Source organism: Dama dama, chromosome X (assembly GCF_033118175.1).
Source record: "Dama dama isolate Ldn47 chromosome X, ASM3311817v1, whole genome shotgun sequence".
Lineage (NCBI taxonomy): Eukaryota > Metazoa > Chordata > Mammalia > Artiodactyla > Cervidae > Dama > Dama dama.
The window spans coordinates 131141218-131165975 of NC_083714.1; the positions used below are offsets into that span (position 1 = coordinate 131141218).

Sequence of the window (24758 nt, forward strand, 5' to 3'; positions counted from 1 at the left end):
GGCGAAAAGGGGAATCAAAAGAGAGAGGCAGATCTATGCAGGAATCAGTTCCCTAAGTGTTCTCCACAGCCCAGAACACACACAGAAATTCACAGGGTTAGGTAGAGAAGAGAAGAGGGAGGGAGGATATAGAGGTGATCTGGGGAAGAAAAAGGAGAGTCAAAAGATGGAGAGAGCAGTCAAGCCAGTAATCATACTCCTAAGTAAAAATGGGTACTGAAGATTGGATTCTTAAAGGTACAAATTTGATAACAAATACCAAAAAGCAAAGATTAAAAATCTAAAGTAGAGGTTACACTCTCAAAAATACAATATTAAAAAAACAAAACAAAATCACAAAGTTTATAAAAAATATATATGAAGTTTGCTTTAAAAATAGGTTCTTTTTTTGCAAGGTAATAGTAGGTTATAAAAATGAAAATTAAAGGAGTAATAGAGGACTAAAAAATTTTAAAATTAAGGAGAAATGATAATAGTAAAAATATATCTAGAAATTTCTCTGGAGCTGTTGTGGCCAGTGTGGGGTCAGTTCAGTTTCAAATAGTTCCTTGTTCCACCTTACGCTTCTCAAGGTATATAGGCCCCCTCCAATGTAGTCAGTGTTAACCACAGGGTTTTAATCTGTTGCACCTGTCACTTCCAAGGCGGTTCCCTCTGTTTCTCTTGGCTTCTTCTGTTTGCTGGTCTCTTCAGTGTCTAATTTCCGCCCTGACACAAGGGGCCAAGGTGGTCACTTATTTAGGCTCACTTGTTCCGTCGTGCTATTGGGAGGGAGGAACACTGTAAACAAATATCACTGGCCTGTGTGGGGAGCACTCGCAGGGTCTCGGCCACATTGGGTTTGCGCCCACTCATGGCATGTGTCCTTTTCCAGTCTACACTGCTCAGGCTTCCGGTTGCTCTGCAGTGGAACTGTCTAAAGCTGGCCCTGGGTTGCGTGCACTTGCCAGATCTAAGCTGCTCGGGTACTCCGCAAAGGCACAGACTCGGTTGGGCCTGCGTTTTATGCCTTTCCCAGGTCCTAGCAGCTCAGGTGACCGAGTGCTTGGCGAGCACACTCTCCGCAGGTGCGATGCGTCTTATCACCTCCCCGGTCCCAGCCGCTAGATTTCCTGGGTGGCAGCGGGTGCACCCGTCTCAGGTGTGCCATGTGTCTCTTCTAGGGAGCTGATCTCTGGCTGCGACCCTCCCGGCAGATGTCAACCGTCCAGAATCCCAGGAAGTCTTGGTTAGGAACTGGAAGCCTGCTTGCAGTTTGGTAGAGGATGCCGTCTCTGGGCCTGAGTTTGCCCCTTTCTGGCTCTGGCTGCCTCCAGCCTGTTTCCCTTCCTCCAGCGGGGGATGGGCCTGTCTGCTAGCTCTCCTCTGGTATTCGCTCAATCCTTTGTTCTGTGAGCAGGCCGGCAGTGCCTTAGGTTACGGCTTTTCACAGGATAGTTCTCTCTCCCCCCCTTTTTTCCCCTGTCTCTTATGCTATCCCACAGTTTGGGTTCCTAGCTCATGTTAGCTCCCTCAGATTGCTCTCAGGGCATTCAGGCCCGGTCCTTACCCTAAGCACTGCAGCCTGCGCCTCCCTGTTCAGCCCCCCGACTTGCTGGTGGCAGATGCGAGCGTCTGGGCTACTTCTCTGCTGGGAGTTGTTGTTAGGCAGGTAATCTGTGGGGTTTGTTTGTTTTTTATTTATTATTATTTTTTTTTCCTCCTGGTTATGTTACCCTCTGAGATTCCAAAACTCCCCACAGACCCGCTGGTGAGAGGGTTTCCTGGTGTTTGGAAACTTCTCCTCTTTTAAGACTCCCTCCCCAGGATGGGTCTCCATCCCTAATTCTTTTGTCTCTCTTTTTATCATTTATGTTTTGTCCTACCTCCTTTCGAAGACAATGGGCTGCCTTTCTGGGTGCCTGGTGTCCTCTGCCGGCATTCAGAAACTGTTTTGTGGAATTTTCTCAGCGTTCAAATGATCTTTCAATGAATTTGTTGGGGAGAAAGTGGTCTCTCTGTCCTATTCCTCTGCCATCTTAGGACCACCCTGAAATAGTTTGTTATGCAGAATTAATGTGGTGATAGATAAATGATACAAAAGACCTCTCAGTGTATTTAGTTACATAATTATTGTTGAGTAATCAGTGTCATTAATGTGTTGCATGTTTATTTAGTTAAAGATTCTCCTCCTATCTCTTGCTATGAGCTTATACTTGTGACTTCCATGATAGTATCAGTCCTGAATATTCTCCTTGCCCCTAAAAACTAAGTCTTCTGGGTTTACTGCAATAAGACAGTGATCAATACGTTTTAAAGATGCTATCTTTATTTGCCACTTGAGAGCAGTCAGTGAAGTGGCTGTACAGAGTCTTACAGGCCATTTAAGAACTTACAAGTCCCTCAGTCTATTCTATTCTAAGTGTTCCTAAAAGCTCCCTTATAATTATCCTCCACTCTAGCCCATAATAGATACTAGCAGAAGCATGCTCCATATCTAGTATCTCCAAGAGAAAGGGAAAAGTTGCCTAAGATAGCAGGAAGAGGGGTTATATACATATAATTGTAGTTGTTTCCTTCTTTCTAAAATTTTCAAACAATTTATATTTAGCTTCTGAGTATAGTTCTATTTTAGTTTGCAATCAATCACGTACTCCAGTCCCTCCTGAAGCTCACTCTTCTCTACTAGCCATGACGCTGATGATATTCAAAGTAAATGTTTGTCTCCTGTGGTGTTTTCTGTCTACTTAACCATTTTATAATCACATAGTCCCACAGTGAGGTCTACCAGGGTTATTCTACAAAAACATCCCAATATCTGGGAGATTTACATGAATAATAGTGTAGGAAACTATGGTAATGTCATCACTTTTTTTTTTTAAACAAAGGCCATAGATATTTTATATTATGAATGCTGTTTTTTTGTTGTCACCACACATTCACTCATCATTTTATTCATTTGTTCAATAAAGATTTATTGAGTTTTGGGTAAGTCCCAGGTGTTGTTTTAGTTACAACAGAAAAATCTAAGCCCAATCTTACTCTTTTGTAGTTGATCTGTGTTATACAACATGGTTAATTATTAGCTTTTTTTCAGTATCTTTAAAGTCAAACATTTTTGTCAGTCAGTATGTCTGAAGTTGGAATTCTTGAAATCACTTTTGCCTGGTGTATGGTGAGCCCTTTTAATTTGCTTTTTGCATTTTTTTCTCTTAATCATTTTTAAAAAATTATGATTTTGATCATTGCTTCTATTCTACTTCCCATTTTCCTGAAAAAGACTTTAATTATTAAATTGGATCTTCAGTCTGTATTTTATACATTATCAGCTAGTTTATACTCTTTTCCCTTTTCTCTACTTTCTGTGAGAACTTCTCAAATGTATCCACTAATTAAGTTAGTGTCCACTTCAGTAATTTGATGTTCTTCAAGATGAAGTACATTCTTTACTATCTCCAAAGGGGTTTAATTTTACGTTGCTTTTAATTTCACTCCAGTTTTTCTTGTCTCATCCAATTTCCTTTGTATATAGTTTTCCTATCTTTTATCCTCTGCCTGTACTCTTATTTGATTGAGTTGGTATCTTCTTGTAATCCTTTGAGAATTTCAACTTTGACTTTCCTGAACGTTACAGATGATATGCCTTTCCCTAATATTTTATAGGTGGTATGTTGGTTTGTATTTCTGTTTGCTTCTCTTCACATAACTAAGGAAAGATCCTGAGATGATGTTTGTGAATTGACAAGGTATAATATATGAATGTATTTGGGCTTCCCAGGTGGCTCACTGGTTAAGAATCCACCTGCCAATGCAGGAGACACGGGTTCAATCCCTGGGTCGAAAAGATCCCCTTGAGAAAGAAATTGCAACCCATTCCAATATTCTTGTCTGGGAAATCCCATGGACAGAGTAGCCTGGTGGGCTACAGTCCAGGGGATTGCAAAGAGTCAGACATGACTGAGCATGCATGCACTATACGATTATGAATGTTTTTGTCCCTTTCATACCAAAAGCTAGAAGACTAGTTGTTGTCTACAGACCAGTTCTCAGCACTTATAATATTATTTTCTAACGTGTTATTGGACTGATTTGGAATATTCTATCATTATCTGGGGAAATTAATATGTAATTTAAAGAATACTATCATTCCCTTTGTATACTTCTTTTGGACTCTCATTTAATACTCTCTTTGGTGTTTTACTTGTAAATGCCCTATGTTTTAGAATTCAGTATGCTTTTGAAAGCTTGCTATCCATGTCTGGTCCTGTAGCCTTCTGGAAATTTTAATCTCTAACTCATTGTAGCAAGATAGTGTACTAGTTGATGGAAGAGATGGAGACAGAAAGAAGTCAGTAGAAGGATGGATACCCAGCTCTCTAATTGATATAGACTTTACGTTTCTGAATGAAGAATTCAGAGGAACAATGGGTCTCAAACTAACTTTTAGAAGAGTTTAGCATAGTATACTAGGAACAGTGTTTTCAGTCTCTTTCCATGAGCCTTGTCTAATTCAAAATTCCTCTGATGTTCTGCAAACAGATCGATAGGCTAGTGTTTTGTTGTTTTGAGTTATCTTTTTTTGATCATATCATCCAAGTTACTTTCATTGCAGATTAAGTGAAACTGAAATAGAGGCTTATAACCAGATTCTATTTATTTTAAACAAGAAACACTACTATGTTGGAGGAAGGGGATAAGGAAAAGGAACAGATTAGAAGTCAATTTTTTCATAACATTGCTTCTTTATAGAGTTGATTTTAAAACTATATAAGTTTTATATAAGTAAAATAAAAAATTAACTTTTGAGAGTCTCTTCCTTTTCTTTCAGTGTAGTCCTTCCATTTCCTTGTTCACTCATTTGCATCTTTTACTTAGGCCCATCACATGGAGGTGACCCATGGCTTGACCAATCCAGGATATCCTAGGTCATTTCTCCTCATATCCAACATGGTTGTCACTCTTTATGTGATTTCTCTCCTTTCCTAATTATTCCATGGGCTGCTGCACCTTATCCATATTTTTTCCATACCTCCTTGAGGTTGGAAGATGAAAGAGAGAGTGCAGAACAGAGAAAGAAGAGCTGTCTTAGTTTTGCTTCTTTTGGTTGAGATAGTATTAGTTTCTTGGCCCCAGCTGGAGATGATAGAAGCTGTTGGGGTTTACATAACTTTGGAAAATTGAGTTAAGTTCAGTTCAGTCGCTCAGTCGTGTCCGACTCTTTGCGATCCCATGAACCGCAGTAGGCCAGCCTCCCTGTCCATCAACAACTCCCAGAGTCCACCCAAACCCATGTCCATTGTGTTGGTGATGCCATCCAACCATCCCATCCTCTGTCATCCCCTTCTCCTCCTGCCCTCAATCTTTCCCAGCATCAGGGTCTTTCCCAATGAGTCAGCTCTCCGCATCAGGTGGCCAAAGTATTGGAGTTTCAGCTTCAACATCAGTCCCTCCAATGAACACTCAGGACTGATCTCCTTTAGGATGGACTGGTTGGATCTCCTTGCAGTCCAAGGGACTCTCAAGAGTCTTCTCCAACACCGCAGTTTAAGAGCATCAATTCTTCGGTGCTCAGCTTTCTTCACAGTCCAACTCTCACATCCATACATGACTACTGGGAAAACCCATGTCTCTGCTTTTTAATATGCTGTCTAGTTTGGTCATAACTTTTCTTCCAAGGAGCAAGCATCTTTTAATTTCATGGCTGCAATCACCATCCACAGTGATTTTGGAGCCCAGAAAAATAAAGTCAGCCACTGTTTCCACTGTTTACCCATCTATTTGCCATGAAGTGATGGGACCAGATGCCATGATCTTAGTTTTCTGATTGTTAAGCTTTAAGCCAACTTTTTCACTCTCATCTTTCACTTTCATGAAGAGGCTCTTTAGTTCTTCACTTTCTGCTATAATGGTGGTGTCATCTGCATATCTGAGGTTATTGATATTTCTCCTGGCAATCTTGATTCCAGCTTGTGCTTCCTCCAGCCCAGCATTTCTCATGATGTACTCTGCATATAAGTTAAATAAGCAGGGTGACAATATACAGCCTTGATGTACTCCTTTTCCTATTTGGAACTGAAAATTATGAAGTATCAATTCATTCTTTTCCAGAGAGATTTTAAAAAATGGTTTATTTATTTATTTTTGGCTGTGCTGAATCTTGGTTGCTGTATGAAAGCTTTCTCTAGTTGTGGGGACTGGGGGCTAGTCTTTGGTTGCCGCGCACAGGCCTTCTCATTGCAGTGGCTTCTCATTGAGGAGCATGGGCTCTAGTGTGTGAGGGCTTTAGTAGTTGCTGCATGTGGGCTCAGTAGTTGTAGCTCATGGGCTCTAGAGTTCTGGCTCAGTAGTTGTGGCACACGGGCTTAGTTGCCCCATGGCACATGGGATCTTCCTGGACCAGTGTTCCTTGCATTGCAAGGTGGACTCTTTAAATGCTGAACCTTCAGGGAAACCCCTCAAGGGACATATTTATAAAGAGGCATTTTAAATTTTTTAATGTTATTTAGTTTTTGATAGTTTAATGTGTATTTTAAAAATATTGGCTATATTACTCATGTTGTAGAGTATATCCCTATAGCTTATTTTATATACTAGTTTGTACCTCTTAATCTCCCACCCTTATATTGCACCTTCTTCCTTCTTTACCCTCGTTGGTTTGTTCTCTATTTCTGTGATTCCTTTTTGTTCACTAAGCTGTTGTATTTTTTTTATATTTCACATGTAAGTGATTTTATACTGTATTTGTCTTTGCCTGACTTATTTCACTTAGCATATGCCCTCCAAGTTTATCCATGTTGCTGCCAGTGCCAAAATTTGTGTTTTTTTTTTTAAATGATTGAGCAGTATTTCAGTGTGTGTGTGTGTGTGTGTGTGTGTGTGTATGTACCACATCTTCTTTATGCTCTCATTTGTTTATGGACATTTATGTTGCTTCCATGTCTTAGCAATTGTAACTAATGCTGCTATGAACATTGGAGTCCATGTATCTTTTTAAATTAGTTTCTGGGTTTTTTGGATATATACTCATAAGTGGAATTGTTGTGTCATATTGTAGTTCTATTTTTATTTTATTTTTTGAGAAACCTGCATACTATTTTCCATAGTGGCTGCACCAATTTGCATTCCCACCAACAGTGTTGGAGAGTTCCCTTTTCTCGACATCCTCTCCAATGTTTTATTTGTAGACTTTTTGATGATGGCTATTCTGACAGGTGTGAGGTGATACCTCATTGTAGTTTTGTTTTGTATTTCCCATATGACTAGTGATGTTGAGCTAATAGTCAAAAGTAAATGCATGCTATTCAGAATTCTTAAACTGTAATACATTTGTTATAAGCATGAAAGTAAAGCAATATTTTGAAACATTCTTTATATTCCACATGGTACTGAGGTCTGTCAGAAATACTGAAGAAGAGATCCTATTCTCTTATGATAAGAAGTACTAGTTAAGAAGATAATGTTATGCTTCAAGCAACAAATTAGGGTCCAAAATACATGGCATAGGCTCAGTGTAAGAACAAATGATGAGATTTATTAGGGAGTTAAATATGATATCAGTTAAGTCTTAAAAGTTCAGTGCAACTTAGTATAGCAAAGTGAATGAGTGACTGTAGCAGAATGATCCTGGAAATGAGAATATTACCTTCACCTCTATTTATTTTATTTTGACAATTTGATTTTTAAAGTCACAGCCACAATTTTAAGTGGGGAACCATATACATTGAACTTCACAAGGGTTACATAAATAGTTTGAAGATAAATCATGTGTGTGTGTAATGCTTTGCTTTTTGAGCAGTTTTAGATTTAAAGGAAACTTAAGCTGAAAGTCCACAGTTCCCATGCACCTTCTTCTTCCCTCCCCTACACAGTTTTCCCTCTTATTAATGTCCTGCATTAGTGTGGTACTTTTGTTACAGTTGATGAGCTAACATTAATACATTATTCTTAACAAAGTCCATAGTTTACATTAGGGTTCACTCTTTGTGTTGTACATACTCTAGATTTTGACAGATATTTAATGTTATCTGTCTACTATTATAGTAACATGTGGAACAATTTCACTGCCCTAAAAAACCCCATGCTCCACCTTTCTTCCTTCCTTCTCAAACACTTAGAAACCACTAATCTTTTTACTGTCTCCATAGTTTTGCCTTTTCTAGAATGCCATATCATGGGAATAAAATAATATATAGCCTTCTCAGATTGATTTCTTCACTTGCAAATTTTCATTTACATTTCCTCTGTGTGTTTTTGTCCTTGGTATCTCATTTCTATTTAGCACTGAATAACATTCCATTGTATGGATGTACCACAATTTGTATATCCATTCACCTGCTGAAAGATGTCTTGGTTGCTTCCAAGTTTTGGCACTTATTAATAAAGTTCCTATAAACATTTGTGTGCAGACCTTGTGAGGACCTATGTTCTTAATTCATTTGTGTACATACCAAGGAGCATGATTGATGGATCCTGTGGTAAAAGTATGCTTAATTTTGTAAGAAACATTTCAAGCATCTTCCATCATGTCTGTATCCTTTTTATTCCCACCAGCAGTGAATGAGAATTATTGCTCCCCATTCTTGTGAGCCTTTGAGCATTGTCAGCGTTTCCCACTTCAGGCATTTTAATAGGTGTGTGGTGTTATCTTACTGCTGTTTTAATTTGCAATTCCCTGGTGACATTTGATGTTGAGTATCTGTCATATGTATATTTTCTGTCACCAATTTTTCTTGGTGATGTGTCTGTTTAAATCTTTTGCCCATTTGTAATTATATTGTTTTCTTATTGCTGAGTATTAAAAGTTCTTTGCATACTTTGGATACTAGTCCTTTATGAGATGTTTTACAAAATTTGTCTTCCAGCCCATGGCTTACCCTACATTCTCTTATCAGTGTCTTTAAAAGAGCAGAAGTTTTTCTTTTAAAGAAGCTCATCTTATCATTTTTTTCTTTCTTAGATCACACTGTCGGAGTTGCATTTGAAAAGTTATTGTCAAACCCAAGGTCACCTAGATTTTTGCCTGTGCTATATTCTGAGACTTCTATAGTTTTGCATTTTATATTTTGGTTTAGGATCCATTTTGAATGAATTTTTGTCAAGCGATCTTTTTGACTATGTTAATGAGGGATATTGGTTTGTAGTTTTTTTGGTGATGTCTTTTTCTGGCTTTAATATCAGATTAATACTGGCCTCATAGAATGGATTATAAAGTATATTCCCTCCTTCTGTATCTACTGAAAGAGCTTGCAAAAATTTGGATGTTTTTCATTTAATATTTGATGTAATTCACCAAGTCATTTCTACCTGGCCTTTTTTGGGATTAAAAAAATAAAACCCTAATTTTGCAATAGTTGATGTATGATAAACTGAAATATTTAAATCCTATAATTTAATAAGCTTCCACATATATTTAAACCATTATCACAATAATAAACATATACATTACCTCCAAAATATAATTGTCTTCATGATTCTGTCTGCTCCTCTCTGACCCAAGATCTCCTAGAATTCACTGATCTCTCTGTCACTATAGATTAGTTTCCATTTTTTAACTTTATACAAATTGAATTATATATCATTTTTCATTTTAGATTTTTATTTGTTTTTGGCTATTCTAGGTCTTCATTGCTGCACGTGGGGTTTTCTCTAATTGTGGCAAGTAGGGACTACTCTCTAGTTGTGATGTGCTGGCTTCTCATTGCCATGGCTTCTCTTGCTGTGAAGCATGGGCTCAAGGGCACACAGGCTTCAGTAGTTGCAGCATGTGGGCTCAGTAGTTGTGGCCCCCAGGCTCTGGAGCACAGGCTCAGCAGTTGTATCATATGGGCTTAGTTGCCTCACGGCATGTTCAGTCTTCCCGAATCAGAGATCAAACCCTTGTCTCCTGCATTGGCAGGCAGACTCTTTACCACTGAGCCATCAAGGAAGCCCCATACATTTTATTTCTTTTTTGGCACGATTTATTTCTCTCAGCACATTTACATTGAGGTTTATCTCTGTTATAGAATGTATTAGTAGTTCATTGTTTTTGACTGCTGAGAAGTGTTCTATTGCATGACTATAGCAACGTTTTGTTTTGTTTTAATCCATTCATCTGTTGATGTACAGTTCGGATCTCCTTCCTGTTTTTGGCCATTATAAATAAAACTGTTACAAATAGCCATACACAAGTATTTGTATGGACATATGCTTTTGTTTCTCTTGGGTTACACCTCTGAGGGGGATGGCCAAATCATGTAGTAGGTGAATGCCAAACTATAACTCTTTACCAGAGTAACCACACTATTTTACATCCCAACCATCAGTGGATGAGAATTACAGTTGTTCCAAATCCTTGCTAATACTTGCTATTGTCAGTCTTTTTAATTTTAGACTTCCTCACTGGTTGGTAGTGGTTTCTCAGTTCTCTTCAGTCGCTCAGTCGTGTCCGACTCTGTGACTCCATGGACTGCAGCACACCAGGATTCCCTGTCCTTTACCGATTCCTGGAGCTTGCTCAAACTCATGTACATCAAGTTGGTGGTGCCATCCAACCATCGAATCCTCTGATGTTCCCTTCTCTTCCTGCCTTTAATCGTTCCCAGCATCAGGGTCTTTTCCAATGAGTCAGTTCTTTGCATCAGGTGGCCAAATATTGGAGTTTCAGCTTTAGCATCAGTCCTTCCAATGAGTATTCAGGACTGATTTCCTTTAGGATTGACTGGTGTGATCTCCTTGCAGTCCAAGGGGCTCTCAAGAGTCTTCTCCAACACCACAGTTCAAAAGCATCAATTCTTCGGCGCTCAGCTTTCTTTATAGTCCAACTCTCACATCCATACATGACTACTGGAAAAACCATAGCTTTGACTGGATGGACCTTTGTTGGAAAAGTAATGTCTCTGTTTTTAAATATGCTGTCTAGGTTGGTCTTAACTTTTCTTCCAAGGAGCAAGCGTCTTTTAATTTCATGGCTGCGGTCAGCATTTGCAGTGATTTTAGAGCCCCCCAAAATGAAGTCTGTCACTGTTTCCATTGATTCCCCATGTATTTGCCATGAAGTGATGGGACCAGATGCCATGATCTTAGTTTTCTGAATGTTGAGCTTTAAGCCAACTTTTTCACTTTCCTCTTTCACTTTCATCAAGAGGCTCTTTAATTCTTCTTCACTTTCTGCCATAAGGGTGGTGTCATCTGCGTATCTGAGGTTGTTGATATTTCTCTGGCAATCCTGATTCCAGCTTGTGTTTCACCCATGCATTTTGCATGACGTAGTCTGCATATAAGTTAAATAAGTAGGATGACAATATACAGCCTTGACATATTCCTTTCCCGATTTGGAACCAGTCTGTTTCATGTCCAGTTCTAACTGTTGCTTCTTGTCCTGCATACAGATTTCTCAGGAGGCAGGTCAGGTGGTCTGGTATTCCCATCTCTTTCAGACTTTTTCACAGTTTATTGTGATCCACATAGTCAAAGGCTTTGGCATAGTCAATAAAACAGAAGTAGATGTTTTTCGGGAACTCTTGCTTTTTTGATGATCCAGTGGATGTTGGCAATTTGATCTCTGGTTCCGCTGCCTTTTCTAAATCCAGCTTGAACATCTGGAAGTTCATGGTTCATGTACTGTTGAAGCCTGGCTTGGAGAATTTTGAGAATTGCTTTGCTAGCATGTGCATATTTTCTCACTTTGATTCTAATTCTTATTCACCTCATGACTAATGATGTTGAGGGTAATTTCATGTGATTAGTTATCATCCTAATGTCTTTTCTGATGAAGTTTTTGTTGAAATTCTTTGCCTGTTCTTTCGCTATTGTTGTTAGTATTGGATTAGATTTGCCAAACCTTTTTTTGGAATTATTGAATTATTGCATTTATGTCTATGAGGAATATTGGTCCTTAGTTTTCTTTTCTTATAACAGTTTTGCTTGTTTTGGTAGTAGCATAATGTTGGTATTAGTGGGTGAACTGGAAAAGATTCTCTCCTCTTCAATTTCTGGAATAGAAATTGATACAATTTAGAAATTGATACTAAATAGAAATCTATACAATTTGTATAGAATTGGTATCATTCATTCCTTAACTGTGGATATTCACCACTGAAGCCATCTGATTCTGAAGTTATCTTTGTTGAAAGGATTTTTAACTACAATATCATTTTTTAAATAAATATAAGGTTATTCAGGCTATTTATTGTTCAGGGAGCTCTGATAGTTTGAGCTGTCAAACAATCTGTCCATTTTATCAAAGTTTTAAAACATTTTGACACAAAGTTCTTCATGATTCTTTAAAATTTTCTGTACTCTGTAGTGATGTCACTCCTTTCATCCCTAATATTCATAGTTGAATTCAGTTGCTTAGTTGTGTCCGACTCTTTGTGACAGGCTTCCATGTCCATCACCAACTCCCAATAATTTGTATATTTTTTCATTAGCCAGTTCAGCTAAAGACTTATCAATTTTGCTGAACTTCTCAAAGAATCACTTTTCAGTTACTGATTTTTGTCTATTGTTTTCTGTTATTATTTCGCCAATTTCTATCACAATCGTTATTGTTTGATATTTATTAATTATGGATGTAACTTATTATCTTTTCCTAGTTTCAGAAGGTGGACATTGAAATCATTGATTTGAAAATGTTCTTATTTTCTCATGTGGGCATTTTTTCTTGACTGCATATTTAGAGGCATCCTACATATTTTAATATATTGTGTTTTCATTTGCATCCACTTCAAAAGACTTCTAATTTAACTTTTGGTTCACCTCTTAGATCTATGGACTATTTAGAAATAGAATATTTATTTTGCAAATACTGGGAGATTTTATAGAAATCATTTTGTTATTGATTTTTAATTTAGTTTCATAGTGGTCAGAGAATATATTTAATGTGACTTGAATATTTTTTTAATGTTTTTGAGGCTCATTTTATGACCTCAAGTACCGTCTATCTTTGTAAAGAGGTTCACTCTATTTTGATCGCATCAGTGAAGCTGTCAGCCCTTATGGCCTGCTCTGCTCTGGCAGAACATCTGTGCCAATGGAGCTGGAGGGCTCTTGGTAGCATCCCAGGCAAAAATGCCATAGACTCCTACTATTTCTACTCAATATTCAGCAATTGTTCAAGCATAAATACTTCTTACATTGTTATGTGCCTTTGGACTACTGCCATAGTACTGAAAAGGTTGTTTTTGTCAATTTTCTTCAGCTTTTTAGCTGCTTTTGGGGGAGAGGATTTGCCAAACTCCTCACTCAGCCATCACCAGAGGTTTATCTGGGGCTATGATATTCTAAACAATAAGTGGGAAAGTTTGAAGGCTGTGCTCCCTTAAAAAATTTTGTTCCTCCAAAATCCAGGGTTGTCTCTTCAGGTTCTGCACCAATAACTGAGAGAAAAACTCATCCATCTATATATAAAATGTAACTATAGTTAGCCTGTTTTCAAAGTGTGCTTTGGTATTGACATATTCTGTATTAATTAACAGAATTTTTATATGTGTGTGCTAAGTAACAATTAGTAGTTGAGCTGAAGGAGTAATAAAAAGTTGTATAGAAAATTGCAATGGGCATAGTCTCTGGTATTATAGTCTCCACTTTTGAGTAGTTGCTTACAGTACAAGTAAGATGTCAATGGGATTTTCTCTGAGGCAACTAAAGAGGTATTTTCCCTGTAGAATGTCATGGATGGTAAACTGAGCTGTGATAAGATAAGGATCAGTGGATAACAAAGAACCAGAACAAGAATAGAAGCAAATCAGAACCTACCATTTCCTTCAGCTACTCATAGCTAAGGCTTTTTCTGGCTCCTAGAAAGTATGGGTTGGAGTTAATACCATTCATATCACAATAGTATTTGTTAATAATTATATCTCATATGTTCATTATATCTTTATTTATTATAGATTCTAAACTTAAATATGTGTTTATTATATTAAAATATGAGACTTCCCTGGTGGTTCAGCAGTAAAGAATCTGTCTGCCAGTGCAAGAGACACAGGAGATGCAGGTTCAATCCCTGGGTCAGGAAGATCCCCTGGAGGAGGGCATGGCAACCCATTCAGTATTCTTGCCTGGGAAATCCCATGGACAGAGGAGCCTAGTGGGCTACAGTCCATAGAGCCACAAAGAGTCGGACACGACAGAGCAACTGAGTAGCCACGCAAGCATAGTAATATGTATTTATTATATTTCTGTTATAGACTTAATATATTTACATATATACTTATATGAGATATAGTTTGTATATTATGTACACAAATCAAGACTATCAATTAAAGAATCTGAATGTAGTGAGGTTACATATTCAATTGCGCATTTTTATCCAGTAGAGGTGCAAATAATTTCTATCATGTAGAAAGGGTGATGCTGCAAATTATAATTTATTGCTCTGTAGACAATTACCAGTTCTATATTTAACCCAACAATCTTATCCTAGCATTCTTTATTACACTGCCTACAATTAGCTCCTTAAATGTTTTTGAAATCCATTTTAATGTTTTATTGTTTCCTTCATTAATTTTTAAATAAAATGTTTGACATGAGAGTTATAATTTAAAAATTTTGAAAAGTATACTTTAGTAATATGTGTATGGGTAGAAAAATCAAGAAAGAGAAGAAGAGGGAAAGAGAGAGAGAGAGAAAATGCACATTATTTAGGACACAGAATAATTATTTCCATGAGTTAGATTCCATTTTCATTTTAAGACCCTGGGTTAGAAGGAACTTTCAGATACAGTGGACACATGTACATGCATCTCAATGACATGGAGGTGAACAGCCCTTCTTTATAGAGCGAAATAAGGTTCACATTAGAATTTCCCAGGGAGAAATTTCAAAATATACTTATTCAGGTTCCCCCTTCTTCTCCCTCTGCTTCTGTCTTACATTTAGGATTGGATTTCACTGCAAGTAGGGCTTCCTTGGTGGCTCAGATGGTAAAGAATCTGCCTGCAGTGTAAGAGAACCTGCCTGGGTAAGAGAAACCAAATTATGTGACTTGCCTAAATAGGAGTTAACCTGTTTTTTTTTTTCTTGCTAACCAATAAAATGAGAGAGAGTTTACCTAGGGGAAGTGCAGCTGCTCCAGGAAGTCACTGTGACTCAGGCTACTTTTTGCCTCATGATCCTCCAATCTTAGAGGAAAACTTGGTTCCTCGTGGTGGAAAGTCATTGGCACACCCTTTGAAAGTTATTATTCCCCATTGCAGACAAGAAAAAAGGAGAATGGTAAAGAGAAGAACACGTCAGCTAGATTTGTCTCTCTTTTCAGGAAAACTGTAAATTTCATAAATGCCTCACTCAGCAGATTTCTATATTTATTTAATAAGGTACTGAGTCACAAGGGGCTGATGGCTCAGCTGATGGCTCAGCTGGTAAAGAATCTGCCTGCAATGCGGGAAACCTGGATTTGATCCCTGGGTTGGGAAGATCCCCTGGAGAAGGGAAATGCTACTCACTCTAGTATTCTGGCTTTAGAATTCCACAGACTGTATAGTCCATGAGGTCACAAAGAGTGGGACATGGCTGAGCAACTTTCACTTTCACTGAGTCAGAGGGTCAAGTATAGCTATAGAAGTCTGGAGAGGGGAGAATTAATGAACACAGTGCTCTCTCAATAAAATCTGTGTTCTCATAAGGGGAGAATCCATTTTGGATAGGCAGCTAGGTGTTACAGCCACCAAAAATGTATTTGAGTCTGGAGGATGAAGTACTTTTATTTATTTTGAAAAAATTTCCCCATAACATTGAGCAGAGTTCCCTGTGCTATACAGTAGGTATATTGCTTCTGGTAAGTGCTCACTTTACCATATTCATGATTTCTTGATTAATGGTATCTAAACAAGACTCATTCTTATCTGCTGATCATTATAAGATCATTCAGTATGAATCAATACTTTTATAATTGTGAATTCAAACGTTGTTGCCTTTCTAATATTTAAAGTTTCTCCTTCTCTTTTTAGATTCATATTTATTTTCATTCTTTGTCTCTCCCAGGTGGCCCTTTGTCTGATGTTATTGTTTTTGACATTGCTTCCTGAATTGCAGAAGTTTAAACCAACGAACAAAAATCATAATTCCATTGTCAAGCTAGTACCAGCATTTCACTGAATTGTCAGTATTTCAAAATATATAATTAAACTTTAAGTTCTAAAATCCTTTTGTAGAGAGAATTCATTTTAGTTGGGTGACTTAGTTTCAGCTTTTCAGTTGTTTTGTCTTTTTATACAAATGCCAAGTAGACATACTCTCACAAAGATAGAGATCTAGCTTGTTTGTTGTTTGTATTGATATAACCTGAATCAATAAATATGTGGAGCTCAATGTCTTTAATAAATGAATGAATATATAACAATAGCTAGATTGTATTTTATATAGTTAACATATATAGCTGCCTGCCTAGCTCTTGGGAAATTTTCTTCTTTGCTGAAGATTTACAACTAAGATCATTTACTCACTAACTTTTCCTTCAAAATCAAGTTGTATAGTTCCTTTATTCACAAAACAGAAATAGTCTCACAGACTTAGAAAAAGAGCGTATTTTTTGTGGGAGGGGTAGGATGGGGGAAGGGATAGTTAGGGATTTTGGGATGGACATGCATATATTTAAAATGGATAACCAGCAAGGACCTACTGTATAGCACTGGGAACTCTGCTCAATGTCATGAGGCAGCCTGGATGGGAGGGGAGTTTGGGGGAGAATGGATACACGTATATGTGTGGCTGAGTCCTTTCACTGTTCACCTAAAACTATCATAACACTGTTAATTGCTAAATTATAATATAAAATAAAAAGTTTAACATAATTTGTATTGTTTTTCTACAGCTTCCTTGTGGTTAAAATGATTCCTTGAGGCATAGACTTGTATTTCAGAAATGTAGAATGACTTATCTTGATCTGCTTTAGAGAGAGGTGAACACAGCAGGGGAATACAGCTCCTGACCTTATTCAAGTAATCCTTTGAACAATTTTTGCCCTGATATCTGATTGTATGGTTTGTTTTGGTTTCTTTTCTGGAAGTAAATTTTTTTCTACAGTTGAAAACGTCATAAGTCTAAAACTAACCTTTCCAACCTGTGTTTGTGACAATATCAGAGTGCCTCCTGCATGAAATAGTACTCTAGAAAAAAAAATGACCAAAGTGTTCTCAGATTGAATATGAAGAGACTTAAGGAGACAGTCTATATGCTTGTTGTTTTATATCTTAATTCCTAATGTTATTTTGTAAGAAATAGTATTTTCCAGTGTAAGTTTTTTACTTGTGCTTCACTGGGAAAATTGTCTAAAACTTGGAAACCTCAAGTTCACTAAATTTTGGTAAAAGAAATTATTATTCTTTTAGTGTAATTCTGGGCTTAACTTTATATTGTCTGGGTCATTTATATCCCTAGAGATGCAGAGACTGATTTGTAAATTTTTATCAAGAAGAAATGCAAATAATTTGTTTAATGAAACATAATTCCATTAGATAGTTGCCAGATTTAACAAATAAATATGCATGCAGTATCTAGGACTTATTTATATTGAAAAATTGTTCACTGTTCATCTGAAATTCATGTTTAGCTCTGCATCCTATAATTTATTTGGTGATTCCATCCCTGAAGTTTCAGTTTACAACCATGTAGGTCGTTAGCCAGTTTGGTTTCTAACTCAGGAATCTCATCATAACATGGCCTATTAATACTTAGCTTTTCAGATGCTCTGTGGACTGGTTTTTATCGTCTTACTGTTTTCCTAAGTAATGAAAGAATGACAGGAAATAGTTGACACGTATTTGTTTTGGGTCGTGTAAGAGTCTTGATTGCTCTTTTGGAAAAATATACCTACCAGTTTTGTAGATCATCCACTGAGATGCCCATGTGGCCTCATCCCAAGAACCAAGTAAACTGCATTGCTGAGAAAGTATATATACTTCATGAAGACCTTCATCCCAGTTAGGTCTTTTCTTAGTTCTCAAAATAAGTCCCAAGCAGCAATAGAGCTTTACATTTGTTTACTTTTTCATTTGCTTTTGTTTAGCTTTCTTTTTTGTTTTTTCCTACTGTTTGTTTTTGTTTCTGGTTAATATATGGCCAATAAGTTACTCTCATTTGTGGCAGCATTAATTGGACTTTGGTTTTATCATTTGGCCATTTGGTGATGTCTATGGGGTGAATAATGGATATCTATTTTCTTTTGAAAATAAGTCCTTATTTCCCTCAAATACACAGGATAAAAAGAAATAAAACCTCAAAATTTTAGAAATTGCTAGTCTAGAAACACTTAAAAAAATCCAAGTTCACATCATAAAGATTGCTCTTTTGACACATTTGACTAAATAATTTTGGTTTAAAAATGATAGATATTAACCTTTTCCTTGAATTTATCAAAATGTGGTATATTGTGTATTTTTAACTTTTAACTTTATATTGGAGTATAGTTGATTTATAATTTTGTCTTAGTTTCAATTACACAGTTCCCTGTGCTATACAGTAGATCCTTGTTGGTTATTTTATATTTAGTAGTGTATATGTTCATCTCAACCTCCTAATTTACCCCTTCCTCTTACATCATATGGCATCATCATATATATTTAATAAGATTTTGATTTGTGTTCCTTCATAAAGAGAATAGTTATTCTGAACTCTCTAAACTTTTAATCTTGGTTTAATAATCAAATCAACTTATATTACTCCTCCATAATATGAAAACTATGAAAAATACAAATTTGTGTTCAACTAAATTATTTCTTTATTCTCAAAAAAAAGTTTTTTTTGTTAAAAAATGTTTGTTTTTAATAGAAGTCAAAAATTATTATATTTCATAGTTTGAAAGCTTAAGCATAATTACATAAGTTTAAAATCCTTGAAGTGAAAGTGAAAGTCACTCAGTGACATCCAACTCTTTGCAACCCCATGGACTCTACAGTCCATGGAATTCTCCAGGCCAGAATACTGGATTGGATAGCCTTTCCTTTCTCCAGGAGATCTTCCCAACCCAGGGATCGAACCCATGTCTCCTGTATTACAGGCAAATTCCTTACCAGCTGAGCCATAACATCCTTAGTTACTTTAAAATCTTGGACTAATCTTAAATTGATTTTTTTATGGATTATTAAATATCAAGACAGTTTTTAAGAATGAATACTGAAAATATTATTACAAAGCTTATATGCTTCTATTTTTGAAACATTCTCTTCTACGACACTTGAGAGTAGCCTTATCTTTGAGTCATTTTAATGAACATGAACAATGAGTCATTTTAATGTTCCCTTTTTAAAAAATTAATTTTGTTTATTTATTTTTGGCTGTGCTTGGTCTCCTTGCAGCATTGATTTTCTCCAATTGCAGCGAGTGGGGACTACTTTCTAATTGCGGTGAGGGGGCTTCTCATTGAGGTGACTTGTCTTGTGGTGGAGCACGGTCTCTAGATGTGAGTGATTCAGTAGTTGCAGCTCTGGGGCTCTAGAGCACAGGTTCAATAGTTGTGGTGCATGGGCTTAGTTGCTCCATGGCATGTAGGATCTTCCCAGATCAGGGATTGAACCCATGTCTTCTGCATTGAAAGGCAGATTCCTTACCACGATATTCCTTTTTGCCATTTTAACTAGATGTAAAAGAGATCTGAGTGACTGCAGACAGTTGTACAATTTGTATTTAGTTTGCTAACATGCTTGTGTGTGTGCTAAGTCACTTCAGTCATGTCCAACTCTTTGTGACCCCGTAGACTAGGACCTTCCAGATTCCTCTGTCTGTGGGATTCTCCAGGCAAGAATATTGGAATGGGTTGCCATCGCCTCCTCCAGCTAACATGCTTACATAATATACAATGTCCTCAAATATCTATCCATTTTTAATTTTTCTGTAAAAATACATATTAGTTTCTTTGGTTATTGCCTGTGGTTCAGACTCTACAAGAATACAGAAAAGGCAACAAAATGTATTTAAATTTTTACAAAGTTGGCTTGGTTTGAGTGGTTTTAATTTTAAGGAAAAAAAGTCTATTAAACCTTTATTGCCAAATAACATCTTAATGGAAAGCTAGAATTTGGCTTTCTGTCTGTTTCAGTGATAAATTCGTCTTTGTTCTTGAGTCGCTAAGTCATGTCCAACTCTATGCAACCCTGAGGACTGCAGCACTCCAGACTTCCCTCTACTTAACCATCTCCTGGAGTTTGCTCAAACTCATGTACATTGAGTCAGTGATGCCATCCAGATTTGTCTTAAAACTCCTTCAGTTCAGTTCAGTTCAGTCACTCAGTCATGTCTGACTCCTTGCAACCCCATGGAAGCCACACGCTAGGCCTCCCTGTCCATTGCCAACTCCCGGAGTTTACTCAAACTTATGTCCATTGAGTTGGTGATGCCATCCAACCATCTCATCCTCTGCCATCCCCTTCTCCTCCTGCCTTCAGTCTTTCCCAGCATCAGGGTCTTTTCAAATGAGTCATAAGAATGTTATTAGATGTTATTCTTTATCCTACTTATAATCTCTCCAGATAACAGTTTCCAAATCTCTCCATCATAATACTACCTGATTTTGTTGACTATAATCTTTATTATTATTACTTTGTATAATAAGTACTTTTATGAAAGAGACAAAGAAAGGGAGGAAAAAGGGTATAGGGAAGAGAGGCTGGAGGAAAAACAGATTTACAGCATTTGTCCCCCATCAATAAAACCTAGTTTTGTCCATGTTAGTTGTAAGAACAGTCTGGATGGATTGCTTGACTCAAGATATGATTTGTGTCAATGAAAATGATCCTTATTTTTTCAGAAAAATACTAAGATTCCTCAGTTGTGAAAGAGCTGAGTTTCCTTACAATCATACTGTCTTTCTCTATATTTATTTGTTTGTATTTTGCCTCTTTCAATAAAAGGCATTGTTTCTCAGGAATCCATGATTCTATCTTAATAAAGTGACCATATCTCCTTTGAAAACTTTTTCAGTTGTGCCTTTGCAAGATCAAAACCTACATTAAAAATAAGTTAAAATTTTAGGATGCCTTCAACACTTAAAACTATCTTTGAGATTTCCTAGATGGTCCCTAGAAAGGTAGAAATTTGCTATTTCACTTTATCAAAAAGTGCTGCCAGAAGTAATTAGTTTCTTTTTCTTTTTTTTGGTAACTTGGTAACTCCATATTTCTTCTTTAGCTTAACATTACTGTAAAAATTTTATGGGAAGAATTTCCAAATCAGAAGAGATGTTCAGTCTTTCCAAGGTTAACTTTGTATATGTAAATTTTTATTAATAGCAATATTTCAGAGATTTGTCAATGCCTTCATAGTCTGCAATTTAATGTTACTTTCTAGGAAATCCTTGATCAAACCTTTACGAAATAGTTATTTACTGCACCCCAATAAAGAATTTTACTCTTCTACATTCTTATAATATTGGTTACTTTGATAAATTAACCAAAACCATCCGTGTTTATTATCAGCTTTACCCTTACGCCTGATATGTTCATGAAGGCTCTGGTATTAATGCTTCAGGCTAAAATTTGTAGAAAGCAAAACAAAACAGTCTCAGGGACTGTGGGAAGGATGTTACCGTGTACCATGAACTATTGATACTCCAGAGGATACACTCTTGGGTACGACTTCAAGCTGATGATATTTGGACAACTTTCAAGATGTGCTATGGACTGCTAGGAATTAATAGGGATATTTTTAGTCTGTAAGCGGGCATATTTCATGAACACAGATTACTGATAAGAATAAAAATAATTAATGACACAGGACTAAATCTTATGAGGAAACTATAACTGTGGTGATGTGTTTGGAATGATGTTGATATGATTTTGGGTTTTCTTTCTTTCCATTTTTTCCGACCATTTTTTTGTTGTTTAGTCACTGAGTCAACTCTTTTGTGACCCCGTGGACTGTAGCCCACCAGGCTCCTCTCTCCATGGTATTTCCCAGGCAAGAATACTGGAGTGGGCTACCATTTCCTTCTCCAGGGGATTTTCCTGACCCAGGGATCGAAGCTGTGTCTCCTGCATTGGCAGGTGCATTCTTTACCACTCAACCACTAGTGAAAGTCGTTCAGTCCTGTACGACTCTTTGAGACCCCATGGAATATACAGTCCATGGAATTCTCCAGGCCAGAATACTGGAGTGGGTAGCCTTTCCCTTCTCAGGGGATCTTCCCAACCCAGGGATCGAACCCAGGTCTCTCACATTGCAGGCAGCTTCTTTACCAGCTGAGCCACAAGGGAAGCCACTAGGAAGCCTGCATTTCTTATAAATTGTTCTTAACTGTAAATTTAGTAGATTAATTGACTTGAAAACTGAAAATACCTCTAATGATATTTACATCTCATTGAATCCCTCTCTCAATTCAAATAACATTTTTACTGAAACTTTTCATGGTAATTTAATTACTTCTATAGGCTGAAATGGAACCCGTCCTCATTTTTACCAGGATGTAATTGAATATATCAATTGTTTAACCAAGGCCATACCCTATTTTGAGTTTTACATTTAAATATTATACTAATCTGATCAAATATGGAAATCTCATTATAAAAATTGACTTTATATAAATAGAGCCAAAGCTTACACAGTCTTCTCAAGAAAACTGGTTTGGTACTTGGCTTATATAGGGTCTCGATCTCATAAGTGCTAAAAAAGATCCATTTCTGTCAGGCAGTAGATGTTAGAAAATTTGGGGAACTTAGAGAGGATATAACTCAAATTATAGATACTGTCAGTGAAATTCGTAGGAGAGTATGTTAGGCTTAGTTTCCTAGCCTTAGGTTATAATTACAAAAATAGATAATTTTACAAGCCCAACCCAAAATTCCTTTTGAAAATTTCTAGACAGAAGGTCTTAGGATGTAATTTCTAAATGCTATATGCTCAAGGAACTTTATGATTAATTATTACTCCTGTTGCACTTACATAAATAATGAGATCAAACATAATGTGATCAGTTTTACTGTGATCAGCAATAGTCTTTGGAGAAACTCACAAATAGGTATAAATTAAGAACAATCTTAAGTAATCTGGAGGAAAAAGAAGAAATGACAAGAGAAATTAGGAAATGCTTTGAAGCTATGGAAAAAACATATAGAAAAGCTCACTAAATGTAGCTAATTATTGTTCAGAAGGAAATACATAGCTATAAATGCCTATATTATGAAAGAAAGATTTCAAATTCATTACCTAACCTTACAAAAATAGAAAAAGAACAAACAAACTTAAAGCAAGCAGAAGGAAGGAAACATGGATTAGTGTATAAATAAATGAAATACAGAGCAGGGAAGCAATGGAGAAAATCAACAAAACCTCAACTTTGTTCTTTGAAATATCAATAAAATTGACAAACCTTCAGCTTGACTAAGAAAAATAGATGATCAAATTCTAAAATCTGGAGTGAAATAGGAGGCATGATTACTAGCCTTACAGAAACAAAAAAAGCATTATAAGGGATACTATGAACAGTTGTATGCCAAAAAATTAGATTACCTAGAGGAAATGGAAAAATTGTGAGAAAGACACAAACTACTGAATCTAATTCAAGAAGAAATGAAAAATCCTAGTTGACTTAATAACAATAACAAAGAGACTGAGTTCGTAAACAAAAACTTCCCACAAAGAAATGCCCAGGACTCTAGAATTCTACCAAACATCTAAAGGATTAACACCAATCCTTGGCAAACTTCCAAAAAAAGAACACATGGCAGCAAATTTTATTAAGCCAGTATTATTCTGCTGACAAAATTAGACAAAGATATCACATTAAAGGAAAACTATAGAATTATTTCCTTTACAAATATATTCAAAAGATACAAAAATTTATAACGCAATACTAGAGAACTAAATCCAGCAACACACACACACACACACACACACACACACACACAGAGTACACCATGAACAAATGGGAATTAGTCCAAGAATTCAAGGTTGGCTCAATGTACGAAAATCAATGATTTTGATAAATCACAAACAATAAAGGACTAAAATCACATTACCATCTGAATAGATGCAGAAAAAGTATTGTTATAATCTAACACCCTTGATAAAAAGTACTCAACAAAGTAAAAATAGAAGGTAACTCCTGAAAAGGACATCTATGAAAAACCCCTAGCTAACATACTTTATGGCAAAGGACAGAAAGCTAAGATCGAGAACAAAAAAATAGAACGTTCACTCTTTCTACTTCTACTCAGTATGTACCAAAGGTTATTCTCATTAGGGAAGAAAACAGAGACTGAGATTGGAAAGGAAGGAGTAAACTATCTCTACTTGCAGATGACATAATCTTACATATAGAAATTCCTAAAGAATCAAGAAACTATTAAAATTAATAACCAAGTTTAGTGCAATGACATTTTATATACAACACCAAAGGCACAATCCATGGAAGAATGAATTGATGAAGCTGGACTTGATTTCATGAAACTAGACTTCTTAAAAATTAAAAACTTCTGCTCTATCAAATACAATATCAAGAATATGAGAATACAAGCTATAGACTGGAAGAAAATATTTGCAAAAGTCATATCTAATAAAGAACTATTAATCAAAATACACAAAGAAGTCTTAAAGCTCAACAATAAGAAAATGAACAATCCAATTTAAAAATGGGCCAAAGACCTGAACAGACATCTCATGAAAGAAAATATACAGATAGCAAGCAAGCATATAAAATATATTCAATATCATATGTTATTAGAGAATTACTAATTAAGACCAAATTGAGATACCAGAAGGAACCATTCTAGGTGGCCAGAATCCAAAATACTTAAACCACCACATGCTTGGAGAAGTTAGAGCAACAGGAACTCTTATTCAACGCTGATAGGAAGCAAAGTGCTCTT

At 36.4% G+C, this 24758-nt stretch overlaps 1 protein-coding gene across 1 annotated transcript in view; it reads left to right on the forward strand.

Moving 5' to 3' along the window:
• Positions 1 to 209: 209 nt before the first annotated feature.
• Positions 210 to 24758, forward strand: part of LOC133052894 (spastin-like) — a 122429-nt gene continuing 97880 nt past the window's right edge. Inside the window, 2 exon segments of the mRNA XM_061137710.1 lie at positions 210 to 213; positions 875 to 1067. Coding sequence (XP_060993693.1) covers positions 210 to 213; positions 875 to 1067 — 197 coding nt within the window.